The sequence below is a fragment of the Choloepus didactylus genome, chromosome 1, assembly GCF_015220235.1.
Source record: "Choloepus didactylus isolate mChoDid1 chromosome 1, mChoDid1.pri, whole genome shotgun sequence".
In the NCBI taxonomy this organism is placed as follows: domain Eukaryota; kingdom Metazoa; phylum Chordata; class Mammalia; order Pilosa; family Megalonychidae; genus Choloepus; species Choloepus didactylus.
In genome coordinates this window covers 98195618-98218666 of record NC_051307.1, presented here as the reverse complement: position 1 = coordinate 98218666, position 23049 = coordinate 98195618, and the positions used below count along the sequence as shown (strand labels likewise).

The 23049-nt window shown below is 37.8% G+C and overlaps 1 protein-coding gene across 3 annotated transcripts in view; it reads right to left on the bottom strand.

The window, feature by feature from the left end:
- The window catches only part of ATP13A4 (ATPase 13A4), a 212941-nt gene that overhangs the window by 83382 nt on the left and 106510 nt on the right, over positions 1-23049 (bottom strand). For all 3 annotated transcript variants that reach the window (XM_037838137.1, XM_037838118.1, XM_037838129.1), the window contains exons 3-7: positions 11384-11530; positions 7293-7363; positions 7123-7203; positions 5555-5624; positions 3896-4030 (exon numbers count right to left, since the gene is read on the bottom strand). In XM_037838137.1, coding sequence (XP_037694065.1) covers positions 3896-4030; positions 5555-5624; positions 7123-7203; positions 7293-7363; positions 11384-11497 — 471 coding nt within the window. In that variant the 5' untranslated portion in view covers positions 11498-11530. The remainder of the gene's footprint in view (positions 1-3895; positions 4031-5554; positions 5625-7122; positions 7204-7292; positions 7364-11383; positions 11531-23049) is intronic.

The following is a 23049-nucleotide window of genomic DNA, read 5'->3' as shown; positions in this document are numbered from 1 at the left end:
TAAAACAAGGTGGTTTTGGAGCAAATTTAGAGGGAGTCAAGGTAGACCTTCCCTGAAGGAGCAGTATTTGATCCAAGACCTGAGGAGTTGAGGAGAGATCACAGAGATGAAGAGAAAAGACACTCCAGGTGACATGCTCAAATCTTCTGAGGCTGGAAAAGGGTATTTTTCAATAAACAAAAGGAAGAACGATGTGGTTGGAGGGCGGAAGGCAAGGGAGAGGGTGGGTGAAATAAGGCAGGAAAAGTTACAATAGCCGCAGGTACCAGTAACAGATAGAGCAGTGGTTCTCGGAGTGTGCTCTGAGGATTCCTTTGGGTTCCCAAGAATCTTTCACAGGGTCTGAGGAGTTAAAACTATTTTCATAATCATACTAGGATGTTAATTGCCTTTTCCAATCTCATTCTCTCAAAAGTGTACCGTGGAGTTTTCCAGAGGTTAGATGATGTGTGACTTTGCAACAGATTGAATGCAGAAGCAGTTAGGAGAATCCAGCTGTCTTCTCTTAAGCTAGACATTAAAGAGACTTGCAAAAATGTAAAATAATGCCATTCTTACTAATTTTCATTTCATAAAATAATTTTCATTAAAATTATATTTTATGTTTACATGTAGTGAGGTTATTGTTATTTTTACATGAATTAATAAATAAATATTTTATAATCTGAGTTTTAACTTCTAACATGGTAAATATTGATAGATATAACCCACAGGAACTAAAGCTCTTTGGGGTCCTCAGCGATTTTTAAGTGTGTACAGGGATTCAGAGAAATAAAAAATTTATGAAATTCTGAGGTATGTTTTAGAGACCATGATAAGATTTAGAACTTTACTGTAAGAACAATGAGAATACTTTGAAACATTTTGGTTGTAAGAGTACAACAATCATGTTCAGGTTGGATTTTAAAATGATGGCTCAGCCTGCTGTATGGAAAGTGATTTCCAAGAGTGGCTGCGTGGTAGCCAGATGGGAGCTACTGCCAGGCAAGAGATGATGGTAACTTGGACCACAATAGGGGTGAGGGTGGGAAAAAGCGAATAGTGGCAAGTATATTTAAGAGGAAAAATCAACAAGACTTGGCTATGGGCCTGAAAGGGAATAAAAAGGAACTTTCAAGAATGACAACCCAATATCTTGCTTGTGCAATTGAATGGACAGTAGTGTCTGTTACCAAGTCAGATCAGTCTGAATGGGCAGAATTGAGGAGAAGAATTCTTGAATATTTTGTTGAATGAGTTAGGTGTAAGGTACTTTTTGGACATTAAAATGGGGATATTAAATAGGTGGATGGATCTATGAGTCTGGAACTCAAAAGAGATATTTGGACTTGAGATCTATATAAATTTAGAAGCAAGTACATGCCTTTATAAGTTATTAGCATGTGCAGTTGTAAAAATAGTGAATAATCTCTCTATACAGTCATATGAAAAGATCAAGACATATTAATTTAAAAATCAAGGTAGAAAAAAATGTAATTATGCTATTGCATAAGAAAGAAAGAAAAACAAAATGTGTATTCATATTTGCTTGTACTTGCCTAACAATTTTTTGAAAAAAATATACAAAAAACTAATAAAAGTGGTTACACAAGTGGAAGGGGACAAGCAGATGGAGCCTTAACACTGTTTTAAATTACTTAGATTTATATTACTTAGATTTTTAAACGATGTGAATGTGTTACCCATTTTTTTACAAAAGGCCAGGTAGAAAAAGATGAGCTGTCAAAAGACAATGAAAAAGAGCAGTTGGAGAGTATGGAGGATGTGTTTCACTATAGCAAGAAGGGAAAAGTACTTCAGCAAGAATGGAACAATTAAACATGTCAAACGTAGCTAAGAGGTTTAGCTAACACTGTATGAAAAAAAAAAAGTTCCTTTCAGGGGGAAAACCACCCAAAGGAACAAATGAAAATAGGTCTTAAAATCAGTAAACCAAAGACAAAGTATATGAATACAGTTCACAGTAAAAAAAAATAAATAGTTTAAAATATGGAAAAATGCTTTACTAATTAAAAAAACACAAGATTAAAATTACAGAATGCCCTTTTTCACTTATATTGGCAAAGATAAGGGAAACACTCATCTACTATTGAGAAGAGTGTAAATTGGTATTGCTTATTTAAGAGGTATGTTGAAAACGTTTACTAAAATTGATTTTCCAAGCTTATGACTAAGTAATTCCAATTATAGGAGTTTTGTAGCTATAGACCTAGAAAGATAATTTTATGTATACATACAGACATATACAATATACATATGTGTATATATATATATACTTGTACTTTCATATATGTGTGTGTTTATGTGTATTTATTCCATGTGTGAAAAGATGTACTTGCGAGGATGCTTGCTCACTGTAGCAATGTTTGTAATAACAAAACTACAAACAACCTAAATGCCTGTCAATGTAGGGCTTGTTAAAAAATTATGGTACCTCCGGAATAAATTTGTGTGGATATGGAAAGATCTTCAAGATACATAAGGTGAAAAATATAAGATACAGAACCATGTCAAAGTATACTACCACTTGTGTGAAACTAATGGATGCTCATAAATTTAATATTTCTGAAAGGATAGAGAATGTCCCAGTGGATGCCTCTTATGAGGGGAACTGGATCCTGGGAGAACCAAGTTGGGAGGGATACTTATTTTTCATTCATGCCATTCTGCCCTGTTTCAAATTTTGTTCTGTTTGAAATTTTTATCATGTCCATATATTGCTGCTTCAATTAAGAAAAAAGTAGCTAATTTTAAAATATTTTAAAACTATCTAAGGGCTTGAAGATTGTAATGGTCCCCTTTAGAGTTGTTTAAATGGAGTTTTGACAGAGGAAGCCAGGTAAGCCAGGGTGAAAAGTGAGAAGGAGATGGGTAAATGATGAAAGTATGATAAATAAATCAAGAAGTTTTACTGTAAAAGGGAGAAGAGGGATATAGTAACTGAAGGTAGAAGTACAGTCAAGAGAAGGGATTGTTTTGTCCGCCATTTTTTTTTTTAACTTAGGAGAAGCTTGAGAATGTTTCCGTGCTGATGAGAAGGTTCTTGGGAAAGGGGGAAAGAAGGGGTCATTCATTACCAAATAAGGACACTGAGAAGATGGGAGAAGATGTCATCCAGGCACATGCAGAGGGGCTTGCCCTCCACTGTATGGAGAGGTCAAGGCAGGAGGGGGCTGGAGACAAGGGTGATGTGGCAGTTGGAGGATGGGAAGTTGAGTAAACTCCTCTCTTATGGTTTCCATTGTCTTTGTGAAATAAGTGATGAGATTATCTGCTGAGTTAGAGGCAAATGGACGTGGGAAGATGGGCCTCTCAGAAACTTGATCAGAGAGATGAATTGAAATCATAATCTTAGAGAACCTTGACCAGAGAAGCATGAAAGGCTTTCCTAGGTGAGGATGGCATTTATGGATTTATATGGTACAATCACCGTTGTGTTCTATGTGGTTTTCTCCCAAAAGCTCCCAACTCTCCTGGCATAGCAAAAAGAAAGCTGAGAGTTGGATTGTGGTTTTCTCAGATGAATACCAACCAACACAAAGGCCAAAGGAGTTTCTACTTAACAGAGCCTCCCACCTTCTGCCCCTCTTCTGTCATCTTGGAGGTCCATTAGTATTATCGGCATGATTTTTCACCTACGTATTCTCCTGGCCAAACAGTCTGGGGTAAGCTGAAGGGAGGGAATAAATAACTGGAAAGGTTAGAGGAGGAAGGGGAAGCACTAACACCTGCAGAGCATCGGTGATGTTCTGAGCATTGTTCTCCATATGGACAAATGTGTCTCATTGAATATGGAGTGGGCAGTAATGATTTCATGACTCTCCTTTCTATAAAAAGTTCAATAAAGTCACTACCGCTCCCTTTCTGAGAGCATACAATTGGCAGGAAAACTCACCTCTCTGAGGTCATATACAGTCAAAGCTATGGAAATGACGGACATGATTATGATGGCAAATGCATACTCCTTATAGTCTTCACTAAACCACAAACAGACACTGAAGAGTTGAAATATGTAAAATGGATTTAGAACCTGTTGGCAGACATAAAAACAAGAAGACAAGGGAAATATTTAGGCTTCACACTTAACTATTCATTGACTTGCTTGTTTTCATAATCATCTCCATGTCATTAATTATCCCATACAATTGTCTTATTCTTATTCAGCAATTGCCATGTCCCACACCCTGCACTGAGCAACTTGACCTGCATTTGCTCATTTAATTCTTATAATTGTCTTATTAACCAGAAATTATTTCTTATCTCCATTTTAAAGAAGAAGAAACCGAGCCTTAGATCTTGCATAAATTGCCCAAGGTCACACAGCTGAGACTGCCATAGAGCCGAGACTTGAACCCAGACAGTTCAACCCCCAAGCATTTGCTTTTAGTCATTGTCACAGTTTATAAGTTATAAAATAGTGTCTCATGTCATCATACTGACCAACACAACCGTTCTATGAGGAGCAGATGTTATCATCTCCATTTTACATTTGCTGGCCTTCAGAAGGATAAGGTATTGGTTCAAGTGTACAAAGCTAACCTGACTTATAGTCTATTGTTCTTTTCTATGCCACAACAGCTGTTATATTTGAAACCATTAAGGTATTTTATATTAATGGATGAGTTGAATATTTATTTTCTAATGAGTAGAGACTTGAGTTGAAAGTGTCAAGCTGTAATTGAGCATCGCATCTAGAACACTTTGGGGGAGAGGCAGTATTAGCTCCAACAGTTGTAATCCTGTTTTGATCAAAAAAAAAACCATTTTGTGGCCTAACTCAAATTCCCTCGAGTTGGTTTTCATCTGTCTTGAACAGTAATGGGGGTCCTTGCTTCTGGTTAGGGAAGAAGCACACAGAAACTTTCCTGTGATTTTGTTTCACTTTCTTTCATGCCCGAACGCTTGCTGGGAAATACTGAGAAAGAACCTTGGGGATTTTTAGGGCAAGCTTTTATAAAAGTAAGGAGAGATGGGGCTGGAGAGCAGGAGAAGACTCAGAGTATAGCTGAATGATTTTGGTTTGATACTAATCACCATAAAATGAAAAATGATAAGTGCAGTGATTCAGTAAAAAGGAAAAAATTCAACTTTGGAAGGGATAATCAATCTCCCCCCCCAGTGAGGGACAAACATGTTGAAATTAATGGTCTGAAAAAGGCTGAACAGATGGTCTTCCTACAATGTTGTAGGTTAAGGAAACTGTGTCTGTCACTCATAAGAAAAGGAATTTTATTATTATTATTTTAGTTTCTCAAAGTTCAAACAGGGTAAGTAGCATAGTATTTAAAAAGCAAAAAGAAAAGAAATGTGTTCATCCCGTCATTAACTGATAAGCAGATACATGAGCACTATGCCTTATATTGTATCAGACAATGTGTGCAAAAAGGGACTCCACGAAAAAAAAAAAAATAGAAAAGAGATGAAGAAAATATTCTTGGCATTCTTTTAAATAAAGTTACTTATCAACAAGTAGCTCTCCTGTTCATTTGACTAGAACCAAGCTTCTCCAATTTCTATCTAGCCAAACAGGGAACCAAGAGAAAATATTGGTTACCTCCTTGATGAGCAGTTTCCAAATTGGAGTGATCTCAACATCGATAGTATTAGGCCCACATATTAACCTCCTATGGGAAGAGATCACAGATCACTTTAATCACTAATAATAAAAATGAAATTCATTTTCTCACCTGTTCAAAATGAAAGGTCTATTCTATGTTCCCTTTCTCACTTGTGGGATCAATTGTATGCCTCCCTTGTTATATAACATTCCTATCCCTCGCAAAATAACTGGCGGAGGTGGGAGGTGTCCCAGGTGCAAAAAAAAATTTAGCACAATCATAATGTTTTTATTGAACTAGATTCTCTCCCAGGTGGTTCAGTGACTCATTCAGGTAGTTTCAGGGTTGGTAGTTTCTTTACTCTGTCTCTTCCCAACTCTGACTCCATGTGTGTGGGATGAAGGAGTCATTAAGAGAAAATCATTTGGCTGATGAGGAAACACTGTACTACTTTCCTACCCCTGATCAGACTTTCTGTGAAGGCACAGATTTTGTAAAAAATATGTAAGTAAAGGTGTTGGGCTTTAAAAAATATTTCTAAACACAGGATTGTATGATCCTCTAATTGAAGACCCAGAGAAGTGTTTCTTTGATTATGCAGAGGAGATGATAACTTTATTTTGCTGTTGAGAACACTAACCACTCTCTCTGTGCCTTTCATGTAGACACTCAGGTCATATAGCTTGGGCAAATGTATTAGAGCAGTGCTTTTCAAACTTTAATGTTCATAGTTATTACTTGGTGATCTGGTTAAAATTTAGATTTTGATTCCTAAGATTGGGTTGTGGTTTGAGATTCTCCAGTTCTAACAAGTTCTCAGGTGATGCTGATATTGCAAGACTCTGATATTGCAAGTCTCTTCCAAGTTCTGAAATAGTGTTGGGGGTGGGGAGTGGAGGGAAGGGTGGGAATCAGAGGCCTTCACAGAGTCTTCCTCCTCCTCCTTTCTTCTATTGGGAAACTAAGGCCCAAAAAGGAAAAGATATTTGTTTAAAGCCAAACAGTAAATAATGACAAATTCTTAACATTAAATCCAGTACCTTTCCTAAACCTTGTTCCTGTGCCCAGGAACTGTCTGGAATTGTGGAGCTACATGTCATGTATGATATTCTTCTGATGCTCCACAATTATTATTTAATTCTGTTTTCATGGTATAGTAGGTATTTCCTGATTGCAATCAAAACTAGCTCAATATCATTATTATAAAAAACTTAAGTATTATGTATAATAGAAAGAGCACTAAACCTATAGTCAGAAAGTGTGGAACTCAATTCTTACTCAATAATGCCAACTTCCCAGCTGTGTGACCTCATTCAGGCCATGAAACATCTCTGAGCCTCAGATGTCTCATCTGTAACATTGGGAGGTGGTGCTATCTATTCTACATCCCCCACAAAGTTATTCTGAAGATGAAGTGAAATAATATATGTGAAAGCACTTTATTTTAATAATACTAAACAGAACATTACAATGTTTTCTGGTATTAACTATTTAAGATAACCATTTCCTGGGCTCTCCATTTGGCTAACTGGTAGCAGTTCTTTTGAGCTGGTGTAGACACTACCTAATGTCTTGTTCTTCTCTTGTTAGACCTGATCCAAATTTTAGATGTATCTTGGCAGAAGTGAGCCAGTCTTCCAAAGAGCTAAAATAATAATAACAAAAGACATCCTTAGCAATTATATTTTTGAAATAACTTTTTCTTCTTTGTAGGTAACTGCTGAAACAACTTACCCAATTTTCTGGAACTGTCCTTCTAAGTTGTCCCAAACATATCTTATTTTCTGCACCTTTATGCATCTCACCTTCAAAAGAAGAGTACCAAGTTTGAGGATCTGAGAATGCACAGCAACACAGTGGCTAGAAAAGCTTTTGTGGAAGAAACAAAGATAGAATACTAATATACTGACTTACAGTTATATCCTTTCCTATCCTATCCTAGCCTTTCCTACTACACAAATGGTATTCTTTATTTGAAGTCACCTGAATGAATGAATTAGTATTTATAATGAATATTTATAATATTTATAAATGAATTAACATTTATCATGAGCCAACTATAGGGATTAAATTATGAATAAAATCCAGTCCTTGTATTCCACTACTTCACTGTCCAAGAAGGTAAAGAAAATATATTTAGAAATAAGAAAATAAGGCAATATAGTCAAATCTGATATGTGTCAAAAAATAAAAAGGTGTTGAAATGTTATAAAAAGATAGGGAGGGCAGGTGACAGACAACATCATGGACGAGATGCCATCTGAGCTGCAGCCTTGAAGGACTGGAAGGATTTTGCTCAGATGAGGGGGAAGAAGGCATTTCAAAGAGGTTATGCTTAAGTTACTTTGAGTAATGAGTAGACCTATTTGTTCGCAGAATGGGGAAGGACACTGGAAAGATTAAATCAGATTATGAGCAGCATTAAACACTGGATAAGGTACTTGGGACTTTATCACATAGGCAATGGACTAGTGGAATAAACTACCAAAGAGCCAGTAAACAGATTTGGCTGAAGGAGAGAGAGGAGATTATTCCAAGAAAAATGTGTTCCAGGCATTGAGGGCCCAAGGGGGTTGGCAGCGGATAGGAAAGGTTAATGCTGTGACAATTGTGCCTTCTTGCTACTGATTTCCTTAAGCCACTTTATATATGAATCTGAATTTCCATTAACTGGTGATCTAACCAACCACAAAGGGAAAAACTGAGACTGTCATATTGCTAAGGAGCAATAATTATTAGACACAGTTTGCTGGTTGGAATCATCTGGGAAACTTTAAACCTGGTGTTTGGGTCCTAACCCCATGAGATTCTGATTTAATTTGTCTGGGGTGCTGCCCAGGCATATGCATTCTTTTAATTACTCCAGGTAATTCTAATGTGTAGCCAAAGTTGAGAAGCACTTTGTTAAAACTTTCTTTTAACACTGCTCTGATATTTGTGCCCTTGAGAAATTCAATTAAATTTCCCTGTATGTCAGTTTCCTCATGTGTAAATTGAGGCACTTGGACTAGATTGTTTCTAAGATCCCCTTCAGCTCTTCTAAATATCTATACTTATGAATATTAGAGTCAGTATAACCATATTATAAATTCTAAAACTGGAAAGAGGATATAGATGGTACATAGTAAGGAGTCAATACATTTTTATTGAATAAACAAATGAATGTTTTCTAAAACCTCCTCAACTAGAAATATAGCTTAAATCCTTAAACTCAAAGACCTGGATTACCTCAAATGAATCATAACCCAACTCAATTAGTATATGTGTATACACACAAATATTCCAAGTTACCAAGTAAAATGTTAAAAATCTCTATTTTAAAATTTTTACAAAAAGGGTTTATTTCAGTGAGGTTGGTTGCAAAATAACTTTTTATTAAATAAATCTCATTTTCCAATTGATTTTCAGTGTAAAATTGGAGTGCATTGGCCCTGGAAATGAGTCTTTCTTTTCAATCTGCAAGCCAGAGGTGAGGAAAGAGTATCTGAAAGCCAACAACCCCAGGGAGCATCTTGGAATCAAGACTCTCTGGCCCCACAACCCACTTTCCTTTTCAGTATTCCCTGCAAGTTTGCAAATAGAGCTGGATTTTAATCAAAGCTACCGTTTATTGAGTAGTTTGAGGTTATTCACACATTATCTTTAGTCCTTTTTAATCATACTTTAATAGGGCAGATATTATTTTCATTTTCACTTTGCACCTAAATTTCATTCTGATAAAGTAGCCCAAGATCACACCAGTTAAGATACAAGGCTATAATTTGAACCCAAGCCCACCTGGCTCCAAAGTCAAATGTCTCTCAAAGAATATAATATTCAAGCTAGTCTCAGAAGAGTTAGGGTTGCCCACTTTATTCATTCCATAAATTTAAAAAATCTGAATTAAAAAATACTTCCACACACTTTAGTAGACTGTTAGGCCTCTGTTCAGTTCAAGTACTTAGACAAAGAGACTGAAATCACAGACTCAGAGGAATTTATGAAACATAGTAGGCATGAAACATCAGCAGATGAAGGCAGCAATAACCAGGAATAAAGAGGTTACTGATAATTTTACCGCAGACCAGAAAATGGAAAATTCCATTTTCCCCTATTTCTGAGGCCATTCCTTGGCAGCGTGAGAAGAATGATTCCATCTTAGACTTTTAAAGCATCTTTGAGATTCCTCCAGCAGGAAACATACTCTGCCTGGAATTTCTATGCATCCTTCATCACCTGTGAAGTCTCTAGAAGTTGGCAAGAAGATATTAGACATAATATTTGCAAAGAATGGAGTTTATGTCCCAGTTTCCTGGAACTTCAGATCAGGAAACAGTAATAAGGAAATCAGTGGTCTGCTACTGGTGTATTTCACCTTTCTGCTCAGAATCAGGGAGCTCCCCCGCCCCCTCCCCAGGCTTCCCTGTCTTCATTTCTTGTTGGAACACATAAAAATATCCTGTTCAACAGGTTAAGCACTGAGTTTCAGCTTTGTATGCAATCCTACAAAATGGTCCTTAATGTATCCTCTTAGCCTATGTTTACAAACCTGACATAGTTCTTCGTGGACGTCTCCAGACTCCCCCTACATGGCCCTGAATGGTTATCGTCTTGTTATTACTGTTATTGCTTTCAGTGTCATCGTGGCTGAGCCCAGGACATCTCCTCTGGCCTTTAGTGAAAGGTTTTGAACCTTTATATGACTGTAGCTCATTACAGTTCATGAATCACCTTGATATCCAACCTTTCATCTTAAGTTCACAACAGTCCTGAGAAGCAGGCAGAGAGGGATTTCAATCTCATTTTATAGATAAGAAACAGGTGATTCAGAGAGACAGCAACTAGTCAAACATCCCCCACCAAAAACTGATTAATGAAGATAACAAGCCTGCGGATACCAGATCTTTCCATTTCTACCCACTTGCCCCTTTCCCACATTTTGTTTATTTGATTGTTTCTTCATTTGTTTGTTTGTCCACTTAGTCATTTGATTCAAATAAGATGCTGAAATTTCAAGGCAATAATACGCTGATGCCATGTCCAAAAAGCTGCTTTGGGACACTTATTGCCCCAGGTGAATGGCTACCTAACAGATGAGATCATCTGTTGGCTGGAGTTGATTGACCTCTTTTGTTAAAATAATTGGGTGATTACAATTTACAATAGAGCAACTGCTCAGCAATTGACTTTTATTAGTAAAAAAACAATCTTGAGCTCCTAAAAATTAAACAGCTGTCTGTGCATAAATGTAAGAAAACAATCGGTCTTATGAAATGTTTTTATTGTGTAAATGTTAACTAGTCATAATTTGAGTAGTTCTAATTCAATATGTTGGGATGGGAATTACCTAAATATTGAATTACAGAATTCAAAATAAGCTCATTTTGTGAACATGGGTAAACTCCCCGGGTATTCCTGGCTAAATACTTTTACTGTAAGATTAACCTCGTTAATCTGTATTATACTATGGGATATGATACTATCAAGATCTAGTATATATTAAGTATCTACTGTGGACCTGGCACTTTAATGGTCATCGTATCCCTAAACTTATTTAATTCCATCAATTAATATTAGATGTAGACATCCTTATCATCATTTTATAGATGAGGAAACTGAGGCTCAGCACAGTTAAGTAACGGATCAAAAGTTGTACAGTTCAGTTGAGAAAGATGAAGCTGAGTTTTGAACAGAGCTCTCTCTGACTCCAAAGTTCATATTCTTTATAATGTTTTACACTGTTAATTGAAAATTGGCACAGTGGAGGACCTGAATTTAGCCTTATATTTGGAAAAACAAAAAGACTAAATGTCTCTGGCATCATCAGCAACCATAATTTTACTTACCTTTAGGTCAGGCTTTCTTATGGCTCTATTGATGATATATTCCTCATCTGTAATGAGAGGGTGGTCGTGAGTGAGACCATACACGCTGTTCAGTGCTGACAGGTAGATCCACATTACCTTTTTCCGAGAGTAAGTTTGAAATTCATCCTGAGGAAATAGACACCAAAATCCCCGTGAATTTAAGAGAAGTCATCAAGCTAAAATTCAAGCTGAAATACATCATTTTAGTATAATTCTATAAGCTTTGGAGTCAGTGAGCATTCTAGATTGAATTATATACTTTAGAAAGCTGGTAGATATAGAACCTTGAGGGAAAAAGTCATCATCTGGAGAGGAGGCACTGACACATGACAAAGCCCCCGAGTGAGAGAGGCATCCCTAGGTAAGAGACAATTTTTCCCAATAGCTCATGTGGCTACTACCAGATACAAAATTTCACAGGGAAAAGAAAACAAAACAAGCCTTCCAAGGTCCTCTGAGTCTCTTAAGGAGATGAAACCAAGTCAATTAAACCATTCCATCTTTCCTGGTCTAACATTCCAGCTCCTCCAGAGCAGGCCTTTTATCACCTTCCCACCAGAAACAAAGAAAAAGTCACCGTGCTAATTCCCAAGAAGCGTAACTGTCATTCTCTTGTGTCCTAGTCACTTTCTGTCCTGTATTCTTTTACTTCTTCTAGACTACCTTGAAGACAAAGACTATGGTTTATTGTTCCTTAAATCCCTACTCATGTGGAGCTCTGTGACTTGCTCAGAGTCTGATGAACGGATAGAAAAAAGACTGAATGCATGGACTGAACTTGCCCACAGGTAATTGTCAAGATGTTGGCACAGGCAGGATTGAAGAAGGTACCTTCGTGCATGATCCTAAATGAAACTGCATTTCTTTGCAGTTCACTGAATACTTCATCCCAGAATAAAATTGGAAGAAACAGCACTAGATTAACAGGTACCACAATGGTCCCATAAAAACTGATGTGATAATAACAGTTGTTATTATCTAAATGGATAAATGCTACATGTGTAACACACTTGGATGCCTGATAAACCTCAAGAGCTAAGAAGAATGGCAAGAGAAGTCAAACCTGGGAAAAAACAGATGACTGGCGAATGTAGGTCAGAGCTGGGAATTGTCTCTGCCAAACCCACTTTTTCCCCCTGAAAAGTGTTCCAGCCGTCTCTGCAGAAGGCAGAGAAGAGATGCAATGTTCATTGAAAGTAAATCTCTTATATTGATTGTCCTCTAGAGCAGCCCACCTCCATGCCGCTGCTTCTCCTGTTTCCTCAGCCTGGAATACACATCCTTTTCTCTCTTTTCTCTCTCTAAGTCTCACATGGTTAGATCCCCCCCTAGTTTTTCCAAAAGATCCCTCCTCTAAACTATCAGGGTACTCAAGATTCTTACCACATACTGCCTCATTGCACTGGCCTTTGCCTGTCCACCTTACCACTCTTCCCAGACTGTGAGTAGGGACCATGTTTGAGGTTATGTCTTTACTCCAGCCAGACCTAGCACAGATTCTAAAAGAAAGGGGGACAGGGGGAGAAAGCAAAGCAAAGGAAGAGGAGAGGTGAGGAGAGGAGAGGGAAGAGGGGGAAGGGAAGGGAAGGGAAGTTAGGAGGGGAAGGAAGGGAAGAGGCAGGAAGGGGAGGGGAGAAGAGCAGTGGAGAGAAAGCTTAATAGAAATTTGAAACTTAGTGAATTAATTTTAAAAACCAGTGAAACTGGCTATTACCATCATGAAAATAAAAGTTGACTAAATCAAATCAAATTTGCGTGAGTTACCTTCAGATCAGAATCTAAGAATCCCCAAAGATGGCTAAATTTCCAGCAGCTGAGCCACTGTACTGATGGACATGTTACAGGCATGGCTGCAGAGGCAACTAACTCCCTAGAACACAGCTTGACATATTTTAGCATTATATAGCTTTGTCTTTGACTTCATCAAAGAGGGCTTTGGTATCCGAAGAACTTTGAGTTATTAATAATAATACTAAATAGCTAGCATTATTGAGTGCTTACTATATTCTAGGCACATAGGACTACTCATGTATTATTTCAATTAATCCTCACACACACACACACACAAAACCCTATTAGGCAGTTATTGTTAATTATCATCCCCATTTTACTGTGAAGAAATCAAGACTATGTGATAAATATTAGAGCAGGGATTTGACCCCCTCTTGCCACCTCCAGAGCCCTCTTCTAACTTCTGTTCTACTCTGCATTTTGCTAAAAAAATACAGTTTTATTGGACTGCCATTTTTATATCCAGCCTGAACTAAGACTGCCAAGGAACAAAGTTTCAATGAAAAATTTGATAAGAAAAACAGACATTTGTAGGTAAATAGGAGCACAAATTATAAAAGGACCATCAAGACCAGAGACCTCTGGCCACCAAGCAAGACAGTTATGAAGACAGCTACTCTTGGTCCTCTTAATGAATTAAAATAATTTGCATATAATTGCTTAGCAGTTTATAAAAACTTTTTGAATCAGTTATCCTGTTCTAGGTTTACAAATTTCCAAGTTGATATTATCATCTCCATTTTGTAGATGAGAAAACACAATTAGTGAGGCTAAGAATTGCTCAAGTCTAGTATATACCACTCCAAATTTTAGCTCCTCCTTCATTCCAACAAATTGTCCCATGGTGCCTGTGGCATATGTATGAAAGTTGCCTTGAATTCTGCACTGTGTAATAAATAGCATCCAGTTTTTCATACTCGCTTTTCTCTTGTCATCAGAGACTGTGATTCCCAAAATCAGGTGTCACCCTCTGGTCCTGTGAGATAGAAAACAGACCTCTAGACTGTGATGCCTAAAAAAAGAAAGACAGTGTGGGACATTGGCCCCAAGTTCTCAAAAGCTAGTGTTAATCCACTGTGACAACTGCATGTCTAAGTCGATATTAAAGATTGAAATTCATCTGAACATGTCAATCTTATTTTGAATGGTAGTATTATTAAAATGAAAGTGTCTGGATATAATTGCCTTTAACCCCATTTTCTGCCATCCCCTTTCCCCTCAAGCCCTGTAACTTCAATCTATATGGTGCAAAGTAGAATTCTAGAGGCAAGATAAAAGACAACAGAATGAGACAACAGCTTTTCTTAGAGTAATATAGTGACACTGACTTCTTACTTGTTTTCTGCCCTGTTGAGAACTGTGCACAAATTTCTCATATTTTTTTAAGAAGACCATCCAAAATTTTAAGGAAGAAAACCAACAGCAAACAAACGGAGGAAAAGTATGTCGATCTAAAGAGATCACTTCAAGCACCATCATCAAACTTCTCTCCAGTGCTCAGTTTGGTGTTGTCTGATAGTGGAAACAGCACAGGCTTGAGAACTGAGCTCAAATCCCAGCTCCTCCAGAGAGTCTTAAAAATCATTTCAACTCTCTGAGCCTAATTTTATTTATCTGCGAAGAGGGGATAATAATACCACATTTCATGGATGTTTGAAGAATTAAAGGCAATAATATATACGCACCTTGTCCAAGATCTGGCCCAGAGCAGAGGTGCAACCAGTTTGTGATTGGCTCTGCACCTCTTTTTTCACAGCATGCTGTTTCTGAGATCTTTCTGTAAAAGGAATTTATTTTCCCTTTGAGGACAATTTAGAATCTCTGAGAGTCACTATATTTATTTTTCCTTTCTAGAAAAAAAACATCTTTAACTGGAAATGGCTTCTCCCATTTTAGTCTGTTTCGCAGCTCTGTTCTGAGCAGTTAATGTTCTGTAAAATACTTAAATGCACCAGAGGAGCTACCATTTTAAATAATTGGTTTGTAATGGAAATAATCCAAATAGTTTACTTAGAAAACCTGGGATTTTTGCACTTGAAGTTTCATAGAGCAAGCTTTACCTGTTTTTTATCAAGAGAATTAACCAGATCAATCCTTGAACTCTAGAAGAGTAGGATTGAAAATAATTTGAGTACATTTCAAAGAGTTGAATGTACACAGAGGACCCATGTTTGATCTGGAGAGAAAAATAGAGGAAGAAACCTATGTGGTGTTTTTTGTTTGTTTGTTTGTTTGTTTGTTTTTCTTTTTTGTTTTTTTTAACTTTCCCTTCTTTTTTAAATCAACTGTATGAAAAAAAAAGTTAAAAAGAAAACAAACATACAATAAAAGAACATTTCAAAGAGACCATAACAAGGGAGTAAGAAAAAGACAACTAACCTAAGATAACTGCTTAACTTCCAACATGTTCCTACTTTACCCCAAGAAAGTTACCTAATATAGCAACATTTCTGTGAACTTGCTCCTACTATATCCATCAGAAATTAACAGACCATAGTCATTCCTGGGCATCCCCAGAACGTTAAACAGCTTATCTGTTCTTCTTGGATTATTGTTCCCCCTTCCTTAATTGCTCTCTATTGCTAGTTCCCCTACATTCTACATTATAAACCATTTGTTTTACATTTTTCAAAGTTCACATTAGTGGTAGCATATAATATTTCTCTTTTTGTGCCTGGCTTATTTCGCTCAGCATTATGTCTTCAAGGTTCATCCATGTTGTCATATGTTTCACGAGATCGTTCCTTCTTACTGCCGCGTAGTATTCCATCGTGTGTATATACCACATTTTATTTATCCACTCATCTGCTGAAGGACATTTGGGTTGTTTCCATCTCTTGGCAATTGTGAATAATGCTGCTATGAACATTGGCGTGCAGATATCTGTTCGTGTCACTGCTTTCCGACCTTCCGGGTATATACCGAGAAGTGCAATCGCTGGATCGAATGGTAACTCTATATCTAGTTTTCTAAGGAACTGCCAGACTGACTTCCAGAGTGGCTGAACCATTATACAGTTCCACCAACAATGAATAAGAGTTCCAATTTCTCCACATCCCCTCCAGCATTTGTAGTTTCCTGTTTGTTTAATGGCAGCCATTCTAACCGGTGTTAGATGGTATCTCATTGTGGTCTTAATTTGCATCTCTCTAATAGCTAGTGAAGCTGAACATTTTTTCATGTGTTTCTTGGCCATTTGTATTTCCTCTTCAGAGAACTGTCTTTTCATATCTTTTGCCCATTTTATAAATGGGCCGACTGTACTATTGTCATTGAGTTGTAGGATTTCTTTATATATGCAAGATATCAGTCTTTTGTCAGATACATGGTTTCCAAAAATTTTTTCCCATTGAGTTGGCTGCCTCTTTACCTTTTTGAGAAATTCCTTTGAGGTGCAGAAACTTCTAAGCTTGAGGAGTTCCCATTTATCTATTTTCTCTTTTGTTGCTTGTGCTTTGGGTGTAAAGTCTAGGAAGTGGCCGCCTAATACATGGTCTTGAAGATGTTTTCCTACATTATCTTCTAGGAGTTTTATGGTACTTTCTTTTATATTGAGATCTTTGGTCCATTTTGAGTTAATTTTTGTGTAGGGGGTGAGGTAGGGGTCCTCTTTCATTCTTTTGGATATGGATATCCAACTCTCCCAGCCCCATTTGTTGAAAAGACCATTATGACTCAGTTCAGTAACTTTGGGGGCCTTATCAAAGATCAGTCGGCCATAGATCTGAGGGTCTATCTCTGAATTCTCAATTCGATTCCATTGATCTATATGTCTATCTTTGTGCCAATACCATGCTGTTTTGGCAACTGTGGCTTTATAATAAGCTTCAAAGTCAGGGAGTGTAAGTCCTCCCACTTCGTTTTTCTTTTTTAGAGTGTCTTTAGCAATTCGAGGCATCTTCCCTTTCCAAATAAATTTGATAACTAGCTTTTCCAAGTCTGCAAAGTAGGTTGTTGGAATTTTGATTGGGATTGCATTGAATCTGTAGATGAGTTTGGGTAGAATTGACATCTTAATGACATTTAGTCTTCCTATCCATGAACATGGAATATTTTTCCATCTTTTAAGGTCCCCTTCTATTTCTTTTAGTAGAGTTATGTAGTTTTCTTTGTATAGGTCTTTTACATCTTTGGTTAAGTTTATTCCTAGGTACTTGATTTTTTTAGTTGCTATTGAAAATGGTATCTTTTTCTTGAGTGTCTCTTCAGTTTGTTCATTTCTAGCATATAGAAACATTACTGACTTACGTGCATTAACCTTGTATCCCGCTACTTTGCTAAATTTATTAGCTCTAGTAGCTGTATCGTCAATTTCTCAGGGTTTTCTAGATATAAGATCATATCATCTGCAAACAATGACAGTTTTACTTCTTCTTTTCCAATTTGGATGCCTTTTATTTCTTTGTCTTGCCGGATTGCCCTGGCTAGCACTTCCAGCACAATGTTGAATAACAGTGGTGACAGCGGGCATCCTTGTCTTGTTCCTGATCTTAGAGGGAAGGCTTTCAGTCTCTCACCATTGAGTACTATGCTGGCTGTGGGTTTTTCATATATGCTCTTTATCATGTTGAGGAAGTTTCCTTCAATTCCAACCTTTTGAAGTGTTTTTATCAAAAACGGATGTTGGATTTTGTCAAATGCTTTTTCAGCATCTATTGAGATGATCAATTGATTTTTCCCTTTCGAGTTTTTAATGTGTTGTAATACATTGATTGTTTTTCTTATGTTGAACCATCCTTGCATGCCTGGAATGAACCCCACTTGGTCATGGTGTATGATTTTTTTAATGTGTCTTTGGATTCGATTTGCAAGTATTTTGTTGAGGATTTTTGCATCTATATTCATTAGGGAGATTGGCCGGTAGTTTTCCTTTTTTGTAGCATCTTTGCCTGGTTTTGGTATTAGATTGATGTTAGCTTCATAAAATGAGTTAGGTAATGTTCCATTTTCTTCAATGTTTTGAAAGAGTTTGAGTAAGATTGGTGTCAGTTCTTTCTGGAAAGTTTGGTAGAATTCCCCTGTGAAGCCATCTGGCCCTGGGCATTTATTTGTGGAAAGATTTTTGATGACTGATTGGATCTCTTTGCTTGTGATGGGTTGGTTGAGGTCTTCTATTTCTTCTCTGTTCAGTCTAGGTTGTTCATATGTTTCCAGGAAATTGTCCATTTCCTCTACATTATCCAGTTTGTTGCCATACAGTTGTTCATAGTATCCTCTTATAATTTTTTTAATTTCTTCAGGATCTGCAGTTATGTCACCTTTTTCATTCATTATTTTGTTTATATGGGTCTTCTCTCTTTTTGATTTTGTCAGTCTAGCTAGGGGCTTGTCAATCTTGTTGATCTTCTCAAAGAACCAACTTTTGGTGATATTTATCCTCTCTATTGTTTTTTTGTTCTCTATGTCATTTATTTCTGCTTTAATCCTTGTTATTTCTTTTCTTCTACTTGGTTTAGGATTGGTTTGCTGTTCATTTTCTAGCTTCTTCAGTTGATCCATTAGTTCTTTGATTTGGGCTCTTTCTTCCTTTTTAATATATGCATTTAGTGCTATAAATTTCCCCCTTAGCACTGCTTTTGCTGCATCCCATAGGTTTTGGTATGTTGTGTTCTCATTTTCATTCATCTCTATATATTTAGCAATTTCTCTTGCTATTTCTTCTTTAACCCACTGATTGTTTAGGAGTGTGTTGTTTAACCTCCAGGTATTTGTGAATTTTCTAAGTCTCTGATGGTTATTGACTTCTAATTGTATTCCATTGTGGTCAGAGAATGTGCTTTGAATAATTTCAATCTTTTTAAATTTATTGAGGCTTGTTTTATGTCCCAGCATATGATCTATTCTGGAGAAAGTTCCATGAGCACTAGAAAAGTATGTGTATCCTGGTGATTTGGGATGTAATGTCCTGTATATGTCTGTTAAATCTAATTCATTTATCAGATTGTTTAGGTTTTCAATTTCCTTATTGGTCTTCTGTCTGGTTGATCTATCTATAGGAGAGAGTGATGTGTTGAAGTCTCCCACAATTATTGTGGAAACATCAATTGCTTCCTTTAGTTTTGCCAGTGTTTCTCTCATGTATTTTGTGGCACCTTGATTGGGTGCATAGACATTTACGATTGTTATTTCTTCTTGCTGAATTGCCCCTTTTATTAGTATGTACTGGCCTTCTTTATCTCTCAAAACATCCCTACATTTGAAGTCTATTTTATCTGAGATTAATATTGCTACACCTGCTTTCTTTTGGCTGTAGCTTGCATGAAATATTTTTTTCCATCCTTTCACTTTCAGTTTCTTTGTGTCCTTGTGTCTAAGATGAGTCTCTTGTATGCAACATATTGATGGTTCATTTTTTTTGATCCATTCTGCGAATCTATATCTTTTAATTGGGGAGTTTAATCCATTTACATTCAACGTTATAACCGTGAAGGCATTTCTTGAATCAGCCATCCTATCCTTTGGTTTATGTTTGTCATATTTTTCCCCTCTGTCTATTAATATCCTTTATTGTACCCATACCGAATCTCTTTAGTACTGAACCTTTCTCCAAGTCTCTCTGTCCTTTCTTTGTTTCTCTGTCTGTGGGGGTCCCTTTAGTATCTCCAGTAGGGCAGTTCTCTTGTTAGCATATTCTCTCAGCATTTGTTTGTCTGTGAAAAATTTAAGCTCTCCCTCAAATTTGAAGGAGAGCTTTGCTGGATAAAGTATTCTTGGCTGGAAATTTTTCTCACTCAGAATTTTAAATATATCGTGCTACTGCCTTCTCGCCTCCATGGTGGCTGCTGAGTAGTCACTACTTAGTCTTATGCTGTTTCCTTTGTATGTGGTGAATTGCTTTTCTCTTGCTGCTTTCAGAACTTGCTCCTTCTCTTCTGTGTTTGACAGTGTGATCAGTATATGTCTCGGAGTGGGTTTATTTGGATTTATTCTATTTGGGGTTCGCTGAGCATTTATGATTTGTGTATTTATGTTGTTTAGAAGATTTGGGAAGTTTTCGCCAACAATTTCTTTGAATACTCTTCCTAGACCTTTACCCTTTTCTTCCCCTTCTGGGACACCAATGAGTCTTATATTTGGACGTTTCATATTATCTATCATATCCCTGAGGTTCATTTCGATTTTTCCAATTTTTTTCCCCATTCTTTCTTTTATGCTTTCATTTTCCATTCTGTCATCTTCGAGGTCACTGATTCATTGTTCAAATTCCTCTAGTCTTGTACTATGAGTGTCCAGAATCTTTTTAATTTGGTCAACAGTTTCTTTAATTTCCATAAGATCATCCATTTTTTTATTTAGTCTTGCAATGTCTTCTTTATGCTCTTCTAGGGTCTTCTTGATTTCCTTTGTCTCCCGTACTATGGTCTCATTGTTCATCTTTAGTTCTTTGAGTAGCTGCTCTAGGTGCTGTGTCTCTTCTGATCTTTTGATTTGGGTGCTTGGGCTTGGGTTATCCATATCGTCTGGTTTTTTCATATGCTTTATAATTTTCTGTTGTTTTTGGCCTCGTGGCATTTGCTGAACTTGATAGGGTTCTTTTAGGATTTGTAGACCAATTGAAGTCCTTATCTCTACTTTATCAGATCTACAGCTTCATGGAGTACACTTTCTCTAACTAACCAGCAGGTGGCGTCCACGAGCCACCTGTTCTCCACAAGCCAGTTCTCCCCTGCTTAGCCTTTTTGGTGAGTGGGGGAGTGAGTCTTGTGGGGTCCAATTGGTGTACCAAGCTTGCGTGTGTAGTTGGTGTTGCCTGCCCTGTATATGAGGCGTGTTTCTGGGCAGTCAGGGAGGGGGGGGTGGCTCTAACAATCAAATCTCCCTGGTGATCCTAGAGTTTTAAGGCTGCTGCAATAGTCTAATCCTTCAGTTCAGTCCTGCCACAGTTTGTCTCTGCCACTGATCCACAAGTCCTTGGTATTGGCGTACGGCTCCTGAGACTTGCAAGTGGGCCCCTCTTCCAGGCCGTGCACCCCCTGGTCCTCTGTTGAGGGATGACTGTGCTATGTCACAGGTGAGTGCCGTCCCCCCAGGGCAGTTCTGGGCTGCTGGGCTGTGTAGGGAAGCTCCCAGTCTGCTGAAATGATGGCTGAACGGGGCTTTGTTAATTCACACTGCTCTACCTTCCCAACTCTGGGACAATCAGCTGAGGTTGCAGGGAAGGCTAATGTCCACGCCCAGTTTTGTTGTGTGTGCCTGTTATCTGAAGCACTTCCGTCACACTGGGTTGTTTGGGGCAGTTCTGGGCTATGGGGCTGGCGATGGGCAGGAGTGTTTCCTGTCCACCAGGATGATGGCTGTGAGCGGACACCCCCCTTTTCTTGGGAAGTTGTGGTGTTTAGTAAATTTTCTCAGCCACTGGATTATTGCGTTTTGTCTCAGAGCTCTCCTAGTTCTGCTCTTGACTTGACCTGCCCAAATTGCAGGTCTTTGAAGCTTTCTGTATTGGGCTTCTTAGAGTAATTGTTTTAGAAAAAGAAAAAAGGATTAAAAAAAAAAGGGCCCTCCTCAGAGATCTAATGGGTTATTGAAATGCTAAGAGACAAAGCAACCAGGGCCATTAAGGAAAGGTCCACAGGGCAGAGAGATCAGCTTTTCTTCGGGATTTGCATATGCGCCTCAGGGCCCGAGCTCGGGCCTGAGCTCTGCCCTTCCCCCTTCCACGCTCACCAGAACTCCAAAAATCCTCCACTTTTATTTTGGAGTTTTTCGTGTTGTTTTTTTTCTATGCCTGTCTCCTCTCTGCTGGGCTGGCTGCTCTCAGATTCTCTGGTGTCTGGTCTCCGTCTATCTATGGTTGGAGTTTGGATCAGCAGAATGAGTTTCCGATAAGGGCTGCCACTGCAGTTCTCCCTTCTCCTTCCCGGAGCTGACAGCCTCTCCTCCCACGGGACTGAGCCTGGCAGGGAGGGGTGCGGGTCCCCTGGCCGCAAAAACTTACAGATTTCGCTGATCTCAGCAGTTCCACGTTTTCATGAGTGTTGTATGAAGTATGCCCAAAGTCAGATTGCTCTGTGGTGTCCAGTCCACGCAGTTCCTGGCTTTCTACCTCCTTTCCTGTAGGAGTAACTAAAACATACAGCTTACCAGTCTGCCATCTTGCCCCGCCTCCTCCTGTTTGTTTTTGTTTGTTTTGTTTTTTTGCCTATGACTTGCATTTTCTGAACTGAAAATGTCAGACTAACTTTTATATTTGAATAAGGCAAGTGATCTTGGCTTATCTGATTCCAACTTTTTGTTTAGAAGAAGTGTAATGGTCACTTCAAGTTCAGGCCAATGTTATAACTTCTCCTCTGTGTAGGAGTTTCACGACATAAAAAATGAACTTATGAGCTTGACTTAGAAAGAAAAAAGTAACCTACTGCAAAGTTCCAAAGAAACATTAAAACATCAGTACTTTCCTCTTGGAGATAGATACAATACAATGCTAAAAGGTTGAACTCTAGCTAAAGTGAAGTACTTAGAGAATTATGGATAAAGTAACAGTAACTTAAATTTCTCAGGCCCTTTTTAAAGCACTGCAGTACTTTTGCAGACCCATAATTTTGCCAATATGTTATTCTTTCTATATTTAATTATCATTTATTTCTTTTTCTTCCTCTTGTCCAGATCCATTGATGTCTGGACACACTGATCTTAGACCCATGTTGCTTAGCTGAAAAAAGTTGACATTAGTTAAAATGTAGGAGTTAGTTATAAGATATATGCTTTGGGGAAATCATGCTATTAATTCCCTTAGCACTCCAGGAACATGTTGTCAATTGGCAAAAGAAAAAAAGGCCAAATCGATGAAGTTACATGAAAAATGCTATATCCATGTATCTACATTTGTATGCCAAAAAAAGAAAATCCTGTAC